The following is a 14,119-nucleotide window of genomic DNA, read 5'->3' as shown; positions in this document are numbered from 1 at the left end:
TCAATGTATCACAATATCAAAATTGCATTACTAAAGCTATACCATACTCTTCACACTGGTACTGACTGCCTTAAATCCTCGATTTGAATTCTACATATGTGCACCCAAATCTGATTTAAGTATAAAGTGATTTAAAATGAGTGTTCATTAAGATTGAGTAGTGCTGTTGTATTCATGTTGCATTATTAAACTGTAATTTGAGTTACCTATGTCCCCTTCTCTCCCCTTATTATTCCAGGTATGGAGAGAAGGGTGAAGCCATTCGTATTGAGAGGGTGGTTTACACAGGGCGAGAAGGAAAGAGCTCTCAGGGATGTCCTATCGCTAAGTGGGTAAGTGTGGAAATCTACATATTTGTAATATCAACTAGTCGGGTTACCTGACTGATTGGAAAACATTTAAAGGGTTTTAAACAGATTTAAAGGGTTAGTTCACTCAAAAATGAAAATTATGTCATTAATTACTCACCCTCATTTCGTACCAAACCCGTACAACCTTCGTTCATCTTTAGAAAAATAAATTAAGATATTTTTTAAGATATCCGAGAGCTTTCTGATCCCCCATAGACAGCAACGCAATTACCACTTTCAAGGCCCAGAAAGCTAAAGACATCGTTAAAATAGTCCATGTGACTACAATGGGTCAACCTTTATTTTATGAAGCATCGAGAATACTTTTTGTGCACAAAGAAATAATAACAAAATAACAACTTTATTCAAGAATTTTTTTCTCTTCCGTGTCAGTTTCCGATGCTTCACGTGAGCACCACGACATATGCGTGTAGTGCTGATGCAGAGGCCGGGCAATACTGAGCCGGCGTTCTGACATAGAACCCGGAAGTGTACCACTGTGTTTACAGCGTGAAAAGCATCAGAGACTAACACTGAAGAGAAGAATTTTTTTTTTTCTTTTTTCAAAAAAAGTTTGATCATCAAAAATACCCTAATTTGTGTTCTGAAGATGAACAAAGGTCTTACGGGTTTGGAACTAAATGAGGGTGAGTACTTAATGACAGAATTTTAATTTTTGGGTGAACTAACCCTTTAAAGGTCCCATGGCATGAAAATTTCATTTTATGAGGTTTTTTAACATTAATATGAGTTCCCCTAGCCTGCATATGGTCTCCCAGTGGCTAGAAAAGGCGATGGGTGTAAACCGAGCCCTGGGTAAATTAAGAAAATGAAAGCTCAGACGGCCCAATCTGGAATCTTCATACGGGGAAGGTTACCTCCCCTTTCTCTGCTTTGCCCGCCCATGAGAAAATTAGCTACTACAGTGAGATTTGAGCACAATATATATATTTTTTTTCCTCAAGAGACATCATGCCTTGTAAACGAGCGAATCATGGCAGTTGCTCAGTGTTTGGATGTACAAATTAACACCTTAGTATTTTTTAGTTCCTTCATCCGAGCCTATGAAGAAACAGTGGGTTAATTTTATTTTCTCTAGTAATGCACTGATACAACTTTCCAAAGTTTTGTATGTCTGCACCACACATTTCACCGACGACTGTTTCCTCAACGTGGGCCAATACAGCCCAGTTACTGTCGTTAATGTAAAGGTAGACAGCATCAAGTATGTGCGTGAATACACACACTGTATGGCGAGAATTGTACATTTCTTTGTTGTTTGGATAACTGTTCTGCTGTTGGCACATGCGACATCCACATTTCCAGATTGCAGAGCTTGATGTAATTGTAATAAGTTTGTAAAAACTTTTAAGATTTATGAAATATAAAATATGTAAACAAATAAATGATGTTGGCATGGTAGCACATTTTCCACAACAGCACCTATCCGAAAAGGTATTTGTAATAATGGCAGAGGTCTGACTAATTTAGTTGCGCTGGTTACTGTCTATAGCTGATAACTATATATATATATATATATATATATATATATATATATATATATATATATATATATATATATATATATATATGTGACCCGTCACGGAAACCAGGGACACAAGTCGGCAGCACAACTCTCGAGCAAAATGAGAAAGAAGCATTTTTTTTCAAAATTGGTGATTTTCGTTTTTTTGCAGAATCTGTTAGTTGAGATCATGAAGAAGCCTTTCCGTGTTTGAGATAGCAGTATTGGTATATTTAAAAGCGTACATTTTGAGGTTGAAATCGGCTTGTTTTTCGGAGACTCTAGCACGCAGTAGGGGCGTGTCATTGTCTGTGTGTATTTCCATACTGGGAAGCGTGGCTACTTACTATGCAGCGCTCTGGCCGGCTCTAGCTGATATCAAAATTCAATGAATGTTTGAAGTACTTCTTCGACAAGCCGGATGCTTATGAACAAGCGCTCACTGATTCTGAAGACGATCTGAGCGACGATGAAAGCGGCATAATAAGACATTACCTCTCTGGAGTCGGGTAACGCGCCGGCGCATTTTGCAGGATTTTTTTCACATTGCAGCAAAACAGACTTAAAATACTCCGTCATTTTTTGCCATAGAGACATAAGTAATATATCAATTGAAACTATAGAATGTCTTCTTTTATTTGTGTACACTCAGAGTAAAAACAAAATGTTGTGCTTTTTGAAAAATAAAGAAAACTAACATTATGCGTGATCTCTCGTCTCCCTCTGAACGAAGTCCAATCTGATAGTTCTCAGAAAATGAACTGTAACTTAGTGAATACTAATCATAAAAAAATTATACTTAGCCTATGTCTGAAAAAACGTTGAAATGTCAAGTGTTAAAATGTGTAAGTCAAATCAAAACAAACCTTCTGTGTTTATGTAATCTGTATGAAAAGAGAGCCATGTCAGAAGTCCGTGATTCAGCTCATTATCTGCTAATGCGGCCACGCCCACGGAGCCAGCGCTATTCAGACGCAAATTCTGAGTCAATGCATGCATTCATCGTCTCAATCGTGTATTTATTGACTTGAAAAGTGTTTTGAATAGCCATAGTTAGCGATCTCTGGCCTCTCTGTTAGTCCAGTTATTTCCTGGATTGCCTATTCTTCTTTAACAGGCTTCTCAGGTGAGAACATTTCATTTCATGATTATAGTGACCAAAATGATCACGGTTATCACAGAATCCTGTTCAAAAAGTCAATTCACCAAGTTTTATGTGGAAAACCAGCAAATAAAAAATAAAATTAGCATCAATATGTACTTTTTCTTTACATAAACATTAAAATAATAACATTAAAAATGATGGGCAGATTTTAAAGGAGTGTCTTGCAACATGTTATCTACAATGCACAAGTTCAAATAGAGTTTTGACAAAAAAGTCACATATTTCAGCCTCTAAATCATTTTTATAAAAGTCAAAAAAGATAAATTACTGACATTTACAATGCACATTAACCTTTATTATTAATAGTATGCGGTCCATGCAGCTTTACAGGGGGTATGGCTTATCTAAATGATATGTAAATGAGCCCTATTGTCACTCCCAGCAGGTGAGAACAGGCGAGAACTGCAACTTTAGAGGCGTTTTTCTCCCTATAGAGCTTTCTTGATTGCCTACCTTCAAATGGCCACAACTTCTCCAAATATTATCAGATTTCCATGTGTCACACATCGTTGGAAAGCTTGGAGACTGCACTTTCAGAATCTGTGAATAACTCAAAATGCCCCAAAACCGTCTTGTGTCCCTACTTTCCGTGACTGGTCACATATATATATATATATATATATATATATATATATATATATATATATATATATATATATATATACGATAGCAAATCAGAGCAACATGAAGAGCCAACAATGTAGGCTAGCATTAGCTACATGATAATAACTGTAACAGCATACTTAAACCAACTAAGTTACCATATCCAGACACAATGTTTTAAACTAACCATTTGGAGACATCCTGCTATAGACGCTGAGTTGCAACTTCTTCATCCGGTGCTTCTCCATCCGGATCAGATTCTGGGTCAAACGGAAAAGCTTGAATGACTGCGTGTTACGTACGAGCTATTGTGAGACATCCACTGTCAACATTAGCGCATGGTACAGTGGCCGCAAGCTGGTTAAGACCACACCCACCCTCCACCTTGCCCCGCCTCTCTCCTCCTCATTAGCATTTAAAGCTACAGACCCAGAAACGGCACGTCCTGAGGAAAGCTCATTGTGGGACTGGCTTGTAGTGGCTGAAATTCTGCACCAAGGCTGAATTTCGGGAAAGAGACTTCAGATACAGTACTAGGGACCACTTAGGCCTATATAAAAGCATCCAAAAAGTAGCACGACATGGGACCTTTTATAATGGTTTGGAGTTCATTTGAGCCAAACAAGTATGTTTCTTAGAACCTTTCTGGCATTCAAAAACAGCTAGTCAGCATGCACTGTGGGACTAATTTGAACTTCAAACATCACAAGACATGACATAGCAGTCAAAGACATTTCTCCGAATCATTTCTTTACATTGTAACTAGGGGTGTCACGATTCTCCAAATCCTCGATTCGATTACATTTTCGATTGTAAGGTCACGGTTCAATTCGATTCTCAATTTTTACATTTATTTTTTTTTAACGACAGGTTTCTATGCCATTTTTCAGACTAGACTTTTATGCAATATAATATCTGATATCTAATATCTAATATCCAGCAATCTGTAGTCAAGGCAACTAAATGTGCGCTGCTCAGACCTTCAATAACTTTCTCTTTTACATTATTGTACATGGAGGGAATCACCGTAGCTGTGAGATGCGTTCTATTTGGGATTTCGTAGCGTGGTTCTAGCACGCTAATTAAATGCCTAAAACCGGAGTTTTCCACCACCGAATAAGGTTGCATGTCCGCGGCTTTGAACACTCCTAACGCACGCATAATTGCATTTGCACGAGTTGAGTTGCTTGGAAGTTTAATTCCAAATGAAGACGGAAGAGTAGTTTGTGTAGTTGTTGGTTTAATAGATAAATCTATGTTTTTGTGGTGCCTGTGGAGATGCCCTGCCATGTGCCATGCTGCCAGTGAGAGAATATGGTACACGCACATAGCATAGCTTGCAAACTCAAACTGTTGTTTTTTTGTCGACAACGCAAACGTTGTCAACATAACTCACTGGAAATCCAAAATACTTCCACACCAGCGACTTCAGTGAAAGAGGAGGGGGTTCGAGTTCTGTCGATTGGTCTCCTGCATCTGCAGTTGCCATGCTATCTTTTGAATGACTGTTTGAGGAGGTTTACTCGCAGCACTTCAACACGTGTTTTTTTCAGCTTGGCAAGCAACCGGACGTGACATGGGGGCGTGGCAGCATCGACGATTCCATTTTTTTATTTGAAGTTTGAGATTGTGACTTAATTTCGGTCGATTTCGATTTAAAATCGAAATTGTGACACCCTTAATTGTAACCCTGCCTAAATGGGAAAATAATTTACAAGTTTACATACATAGATTTTCTTTCTTCTTGCTGTAAACGCACCTACAAATTAGCATCTACCATATGTCTTCATCGTTACTGACTGTCGTTCTCTCTGTAGGTGATTCGTCGCAGCAGTGAGAAGGAGAAATTGTTATGCATTGTGAAGCAACGGCCTGGGCACCACTGTGCCAATACTGTTATTGTTGTTGTCATCTTGGCCTGGGAAGGCGTTCCCCGTGCTCTGGGAGATAAACTATACAGAGAACTCACAGAAACCATCATCAAATATGGCAACCCCACCAGCCGCCGCTGTGGACTCAATGACGAGTGAGTTTTGAACACAAATGATATGTTTTATGTTTGTTTTTGGGTTGGGTATGAAGTATCCATGTTGTATCACACGTGCATCGATTAATCTGGTGGAGTTATATTGGATGATTTACTGTCAAAATTTGTTGACCTAAGGACAATTTCTGAATCATTCCTTTGATTATATTAGGGACATTATAAGCAGTTTTAACAGCATTTTCTAGACTGTTTTTAGAGTCATTGTAAAATAATTAAATAAGTGTTTATGCAAATCACATTATTGACTGATATTGCAGAGCTCTTACATCACAAATTCAGTTTAATCACACGTTTACATAAAGGCAGTACTGTAATCAAGCATTATTTAAAGAAAAGCCTCAGAGTATGTCATCTATTGTAAGAGTTTAGTGACTACTAATTCAATTCATGGTGGGTGCCTTTTGCAGTCGAACCTGTGCATGCCAAGGGAAGGACCCAGATACCTGTGGAGCTTCCTTCTCTTTTGGCTGCTCCTGGAGCATGTACTTCAATGGATGCAAGTATGCTCGAAGCAAAAACCCTCGCAAGTTTAGACTTCAGGGAGACCACCCCAAAGAGGTTAGTTGCACATAAAGAAGGGGAGAATAATACTTTAATGTAATTGGTGGTTGTTTTTATAAGCCCAATAAAAACAGCCAAGGGTTTTTATTTATTTATTTATTTATTTATTTATTTTTGTACAGGAGGACGATCTCAGGGATAACTTCCAAAACTTGGCCACACATGTGGCCCCTATATATAAGCGGCTGGCTCCCCAGGCCTACAGTAACCAGGTTTGTTTTATATGACTATTAGAAATAATCAGTGTAGTCACACTACACTGAATGGTTCACAGTTCATACCATTCAGGCACATTAAATCAAACAGCTTTTCTGGTAATTGGTTTGGTGGGGTTTCAGGTGTTCAAAACGTTTATGAATTTTTTTTTAGAACTTGAATTACGAAATCAGGAAGTGTGAAAGAAATAAACAAAAAATGTATTTATTTATTTACAATATGTTTGTGTGTGTTACTCAGTGTTTAAATGAGAACATTGCTTCAGACTGTCGATTGGGCTTGAAGGAAGGACGGCCATTTTCAGGAGTCACTGCATGCATGGATTTCTGTGCCCATGCTCACAAAGACCAGCATAACCTCCACAATGGCTGCACTGTGGTACATTTTTCATTTTCATTTATGTGTACATTTTTATCTATATTTAGATGTTTTACTTATTTTTTATGTAAATTCTAGCTAGGGCTGTACTGTAATCACTGCATGGAGTACTACTGTACAATATATGCATAGTGAATTAGTCCTGTAAAAATAAATGAACATAAATAAAAATGATTCACTTCTCGAGTTTAGATTTGTGTTTTGTACATTTTTTTTTTTATGTACAGTAGGCAGTAGGTATTAGAAGTAGTTGCTATTTACTTTAGCCTTATACTTCCATATTTTGTTACTTCTAGGTGTGCACTCTTACAAAAGAGGACAATCGCACAGTGGGCACAATTCCAGAAGATGAGCAGCTGCATGTGCTTCCACTCTACAAAATCTCTCCGACCGATGAATTTGGTAGTGAGGAGAACCAGCGTCTCAAAATGCAAACAGGAGCCATCCAGGTGCTCTCTAACTTCCGGCGAGAGGTTAGAAAACTTCCAGAACCTGCTAAATCCTGCCGACAGCGTCGGCTGGAGGCCAAAAAGGCAGCATCAGAGAAGAAGAACAGGAAATTGCAGCTTGTAGAAACCCCAGAGAAGACTGTCAAAATGGAGATGCACCACGTGGAGTCACCCCATCCTCAGCAAGGCAATAAAGGTCAGTGGTTGAATATCAGTTTACCTCTATATACATAAAGTAGTTTATGTAAAATTCCAATTCAAAAGGAGTTCTATAAATTAATGGATGTTCAAAGTAAATGACAAACCATTGATTTTGCTGAAGTGGGCGTATTTTAGAGATGTTGGACACAGTGGTGTTATTATTTGAATGGAATTTGCCATTCCAGTTGATGGTTTTGAATTTAAGCTCTAAAACTGACACTCAGTAACTATAAAGTATACATTTAATGTATAATTGTTTTCTTGTTTATCTGTTATCTAGCTATTCCAAAACAAGAGGTGAAACCAACCATCAAAAAAGAGCCTGTCGACCACTTCCAGCCCTTCAATGGAGCCATACATGGCTACCCAGCACTAGGGAACGGCAAGACAACCCCTGATCCCCACAGCATGAGCAGTCCGTTCTCCTACCCTGGTAACTATGCAAGAGGTTGCATCCCTACCAACAGCCAACCTCCTGCACAGAGCCCAATCAACGGCTTTCACCCTAACCTCCAAGAAATACGATACGGTTATTACAACTACCCTCCTAGTGCACTTTTTCCTCCTGAGCTCTTGGGATATGATAAAGGTGTCTGGCCAAAAGCTGGAGATCCCTCTGCCACACCATTTGAACAAAAGCCAGATGTTCACTGTCTCCAAGCCAAACTGGCACAGGCCTATCCCAGCCATCCTGGGCAGTCACAGCAACAAATGGCTGATGCATCCATTCAAGGCTACCCACACCCTTCTGAGGTTTCACAGTCTCCTGTTCCACCCAGCCATACTCCATCATTGTCACTTGAGCAGACCCACCGCTCAACACCTATCATCAAGCAAGAGCCCATGGATGTGCCACTATATGATGGCAGATCAAATGGGCAAGCTCAGAGCTGCCCTAGCACTCCCAGTACCACACCAAAACCTGACAGCTGGCCTGAGCACAAACCAAATGGCAGCATAGTCTCAAAAGGCTGGGATGCAAACATCAGAACTGGTCCAACTAATTCTCCCTTCACTCCAGATAAGCAGAGGCTCCACCAGCAACACCCACACCAACATGAACACCCTCAGTATCCACAGAAGCAACAGTGGAATTCCTATCCCTGCCCTAACACTCTAATGTCATCCCCTGCCCCCTCTCCGTCCCCATCCTTAAAAGGCGGTCCATCACCTGCACCCTCTCCACACCCATCCACACCAAGACAATGGGGTAGCCCTGCCCCTAGTCCACAACCTAAAGCATGGAGTCCTTACGGTCCCATGGGTTACGGCACTGGTGGTATCAGGCAAGGCAACCCTGCTGGTGCTTTCCCTGATAAAATGCTTTCCCAGGCAGGTGGGAATTGTGGCTCTGCACCTCTGGGACTCCAGGAGAAAGCCTGGAAATCTGGTGGTGCATCAGCAGCAGGCAGCACACCATCTCCGGCACCTGAGGGACGCTTGTTTCCTGATGCACTGCAAAGGTCAAATGGTCAGGGCTGTTGGGACAGTGAGGCAGAGACCCAGAGTGAACGCGATCCTGACGAGGAAGAGGTGTGGTCGGACAGTGAACACAACTTCTTGGATCCCAACATTGGAGGAGTTGCCGTGGCCCCTGCTCATGGCTCTATCTTGATTGAGTGTGCCCGTCGGGAGCTCCATGCCACCACGCCACTTAAAAAGCCTGACCGTTCTCACCCAAGCCGCATATCCCTGGTCTTCTACCAGCACAAGAACCTGAACCAGCCCAGCCACGGTCTGGCTTTGTGGGAATCCAAGATGAAACTGCTGGCCGAGCGAGCACGACAGCGGCAACAAGAAGCAGCTCTTTTGGGTCTCTCACAGGAAGATATTAAGGCCTATGGGAAAAAGCGCAAATGGGCAGCTGGATCAGCAAGCCCATCCCCTGGACAAACCAAGGACAAACGAGACGGTGTGATGACACGAATGGCACCCACACAGCATACCACCACCATAGTCACAGTTTCACCTTACCCGTCCACACAGCTCACTGGTCCTTACAGTCGATTTGTGTGAACTGTTGTAAACTGTTGCCCCCTAGAGCCAGAGATGGGAATAGAAATGATAAGGATCATGAATCTTACACCGTTACCATTTACTTCCCCTCTTCTAGCTCTGACACCTCTCTCAGGTCACCACAAGGGAGGGATAATAGAGGAAGGGGCACTTTTTCACGTTTTTTCTTTTACCTCAAATTTTGGCAGCAGTTTGGGAGCTCCCCAAACGGACACGCTGTCTATGGTGCTCTTGCTCTCTCCAGCGTGGGAGGGATTTCCATAGCTACCCCTCCTTAAGTGAATTTGATGATCCTAATTATTATTGCTCTATTATCAATATTATTACAATTGCTATTGTTACTGTCAACGTTGATATTACAGGTATTGTTATTATATTATGAAGATGACTATTTTTTATTTTAATGTTATTGTTTTTCTCATCATTTTTATTAATATTATGATTTTTGTTTCCCCTTTTGACTAAGAGGGACTTCCTTTCTTCATTCTCGCTTGTTCATTATGAACATGAGAAAAAGCTATACAGCATTTTATTGTCGCGCTTTTCGCCTCCCAACCCCACCAATCTCTATATTAATGAAGCGCCTTCACATCATTGCAAGTCACATTTATGTGACTGCATTAAGGCAACTATAGAGCATTTGCTCTATATTGCACTAGTCACTGAACACGTGCACAAGAAAGAGAGGGCCAGACACAAGCTTGGGCCTTTCTGTTTGGTGCCACTCTAATGAAATCTGTAAAGTCTCTCATCCCTTCAAATGGTGCTTCTTCTCAAGTGTCTCTAATTTTGCTCTCACAATATTGAGGCAGGTGCTGGACCTGGGTGCTCTTTAGCAGCAGATGTCAGTCATGTTCAGTGACAGGGACCTCCCAGTCCCAGTAATTGGCTCAACCTTCCATCATGTCATCTGATTGGTGCTGACTCATTTGCCTGCAGTTTCATTGGCCATTCTTCACTTCCCATGCAACATTTTTTTAGCCCAAATTCTCTAAGGTGCTGATAGTGCTAGCAAAAATCCACCTTCATAAAACCGCCCTAAAGAGCTACAGATAACCCACCTTGGGTCTTAAGCTTGTGATTTCCACATAGACACGGCTCAAACAGGGAATTCTAAAATCATCGGCCAATTTTTATTGGCTTGAAAGTCTGCAATCTCTGCTTGATTTACCCTAGATATGTTCAAATTGACTGTAGTGCAAAGACCTTCAGCTGTAGTAGGCAAGAAATCAGTATTTAAAAAAAAGTGTCTTGCTGCAAAATTGTCGTTACAGATGAGTATCTATAGATTTGAAACGTCAGTGGATCTGGTTGGTTTCAGTCAGCAGACTGTCCAAAAAGATGTGCACAGGGTTCACGCTAAAGGGGGACTTTCCTAACTGGTTCCCTTTCGTGTTGAATAATTGGTTTTATGGATGTATTCCCAACACAATTGGCCCTGTGTTAACTGAACATGTCTTCCATGTCCTGATTTATCTGTAGTTACCCATCTGTGGTGATGATTTTATTCCAAGTTATTATTTTGGGGATATTTTCTTACCTACTGCTGGTAAAACCCACCAGCCTAACAGACAGAGCACATTTCATGGAGTTGGTGCTACTATGAATATTTTATGCTCTTGTAAAGTTGCCCCTCTCATTGTAAACAGTCCTCTTCTCTCTTTTTGCCCTGAGAGATCACCCACACCTGGAATTTATGGTGCTGAATGGCAATGCATACAGTTTCAGCTCAGTTGTTTGTGCAAGTGTATGTATAAGTACACAATGCGTGTGTGTGTGTGCATTTTTGTATGGATTCCTAAACATGCACGCTGGTTAGAATGTATGTGTGCCAGTGTGAATGCCTGTCTGTGAGCTTCATATAGGGAGCAATGCAGGGCTGCCGCTGGTTTACACAGGGCTGTAAGATGCTTGACACTCACAGAGGAGAGATCCTGGTGCTCATTAAGTGGTCCTAAAGCTCTTTACCTCATGTTGTACAGACACTGGTCCCAGTCGCAACATGCTACAAACACACGGGCGCTACAGTCTGCAGGCTTGCTGCCTACATCCACATTCGTACCTACTTTTTTATTATTATTTATTAATATGATAATGATGATTATTGTTATTGTGATTGCTGTCATTTTATTTTTGGGTTTGTTCATTTTAGAGAAATTGTAAATATTGAAGAGAGGATTTTATAAAAGCACTTTTAATCTTGATTTTAATGAGGAGAAAAAAAATAAGAACGGATTATTGACAACTTGAAACCTAGTTTTTGTTTTAAAGGAATTTTATTGGGAGAGATAGAAATGTAAATAGTTAAATATTTAGGTAAGATTATTTAACTGGTGAGGGATGATGGCCTAATCATGAATGATTCCTGAATTTTTAGTCTTCAGTTGTTTGTATGTCAAGCCGTCAACAACAGGCCACAAAGCAGGATGCTTTGTCGGTCTACTCAAGATACTGCTGTCCTTCCTTTCGTGAGTACTGTACTTACACCAATACCTCTGTACTACCATCGTCACCGGCTTCCTTCCCCTGCATCTGATCCACCTCTGTATACCATAAACTATTGGAGAACAAAGAAAAAAAAAATGTGAACATGTTGACTAATACAGTTCGCAAGGATTCAGGACTCTTGTTTTGAAAGGGAGTGGAAGTACATCACTTTTACATGAAAATTGCCCATAGAACCGAAAAGAATATCAGGTTTAAACTTGAAGTTTGAAATGTGACCGCTTTCAGTTTAAATCTCCAGGTAGATCATGTAATGCTGATTTTTTTTTTTTTTTTTACATTTATTTTATTTTTTTTATTAAATATTGTTTGGGGTAAGTTTTACAGAATTCTGAGCCTGCACTGACATTATATTATCTAGATTGTCACTTGTTCTCGGAGATGTGAGACTTGCCCCTGAAGTTTAGAAAAAAAAAAGCTGAGTTTCAGTACTGCTCTTGAAGCCCAGTGCAATTTCATTCACCCTAAATGGCTTTCGAACCATGGTGCTACCCCCTAGTGTTCACTGTGGAAATGACTCTCGGCAAACACTGTTGCTGCAGTTCTTGGGCTCTTAAATTGACATGTGAACTCGTTTTGAGAGTATTTGAGAGGAAACCTATATGGTGCTGATCATTTTTAAATCTTTTTACATGGTTATTTCTGAAACACTTCTGATGGTCGCAGTTTTTAAAAAAAATAAATAAATAAAAAAGCACTCCAACTGCTCCAGTTTCCCTTTTTAGCCATCACCATAAATAATTGAAATGGTACTTGAAGAGCATGATGGCAGGTGGAGGAATAGGTACTCTCATGCTTTTGATGTGAATAGACTGTTAATTTAATATTCTGGTGCTACCTAAACTGCCCAGAAATGTGTTTTCACCCATTCTGAAATTTTATACATTTTGTCATTTTATTGAATATACTCATTCTTTTTCTTTACTCACATCTACCCTTTGGCCACAATGTCACACAAAGGCATACAAATACACACAAACACAACACTCACTTACAAACACACACACACACACACTACTCTGCCCCCTCTATCAGCACTCACAGTTATGAGTATAAATCATGCCCAGTTTTAAACATCAAAAGGACAAAATGTCTAAAAAAAAAAAAAAAAAAAACAGAAAAAGAAAGAAAGATAAAAACTGGCAGCTACATTCCTTTATGAGTTAAAGATTGTTCTTGGTTCTATTTTTCATGTTGAGTATGCAGTATGTAAAAAGTGTTATCTTTTGTTTGGTCTCTCTCCTTGTAGCTGTATGGTGTATTATGTGAATACATAGTGTATGTGGTAAGATCCACAATACTGTTTTATGTTCTAAACTAAGAAAAAAAAAATAAAAATAAAAAAATTAAGAACTTGTGTGGCAATGTTTATTCATTTATTGACTGCCTATCTTGACAGTTCTGTTGAACACTGAAGACTATAAATTTACGCTGTACACCAGATGTTAATTTTGAGACTAAACCAGTCAGCTTTAATGTTTAAAGACAATCAGTCTGAATAGGACTGCTTGTTTTTTGTTTTTTTTAAGTAAGCTCAATGAGTTGTACTTTGCTACAAGCCCACATGATGGCAACAGAGTTCTGTGTCATCAGCGTATGTGCACAAATGTATGAGTAGGCCTAGATTTGAATGCTGTATCATTAAATTGTTGTTGGGTAATTAATTATTATTAGGAAATGTATTTATCTGAGTTGCAGTTAGTGGTCATAACAAAAGACCCACTACTCAGCAACAGCTGTTAAACAGATTATATTTATTTCCTAGAAAAAAAAAAAAAAAACGTAATCTATTATTATTGCTGCATGAAACAATAAGCAATATTCTTGTTTATTGAAGTTCATACTTAGACCTTTCTCTGTGTTTAAAGCCCACGTGGCACCAAGACAATTATTTGTTTTAAACTCTGCATTGGTTAATTACATATTTTAGAGACCGAAAAGTAGTAGGCTAGGCTACAACTGTTTATTTTAAAACACGTGTGACACTTCTCCCTAGCCTCATATCATCACACAATGAGCATCTCTCAATCACGACTTTTATTCAAACATTTAGCTTCAAATTCAAAACCATTAAAGCTTTAAATCAGCAGAGAAAAATATCAG

The 14,119-nt window shown here is 39.6% G+C and overlaps 1 protein-coding gene across 5 annotated transcripts in view; it reads left to right on the top strand.

Annotated features, from left to right (window-relative positions):
* tet3 (tet methylcytosine dioxygenase 3) overlaps window positions 1-13,373 on the top strand; it is a 52,929-nt gene extending 39,556 nt beyond the window's left edge. For all 5 annotated transcript variants that reach the window (XM_048188906.1, XM_048188907.1, XM_048188909.1 and 2 more), the window contains 7 exons: window positions 239-332; window positions 5,461-5,669; window positions 6,098-6,248; window positions 6,374-6,463; window positions 6,708-6,845; window positions 7,142-7,490; window positions 7,776-13,373. In XM_048188906.1, coding sequence (XP_048044863.1) covers window positions 239-332; window positions 5,461-5,669; window positions 6,098-6,248; window positions 6,374-6,463; window positions 6,708-6,845; window positions 7,142-7,490; window positions 7,776-9,511 — 2,767 coding nt within the window. In that variant the 3' untranslated portion in view covers window positions 9,512-13,373. The remainder of the gene's footprint in view (window positions 1-238; window positions 333-5,460; window positions 5,670-6,097; window positions 6,249-6,373; window positions 6,464-6,707; window positions 6,846-7,141; window positions 7,491-7,775) is intronic.
* The last annotated feature ends 746 nt before the right edge of the window (window positions 13,374-14,119 follow it).

This window comes from Megalobrama amblycephala, linkage group LG4, assembly GCF_018812025.1.
Source record: "Megalobrama amblycephala isolate DHTTF-2021 linkage group LG4, ASM1881202v1, whole genome shotgun sequence".
Classification (NCBI taxonomy): domain Eukaryota; kingdom Metazoa; phylum Chordata; class Actinopteri; order Cypriniformes; family Xenocyprididae; genus Megalobrama; species Megalobrama amblycephala.
This window is presented reverse-complemented; position numbering and strand designations above follow the sequence as displayed.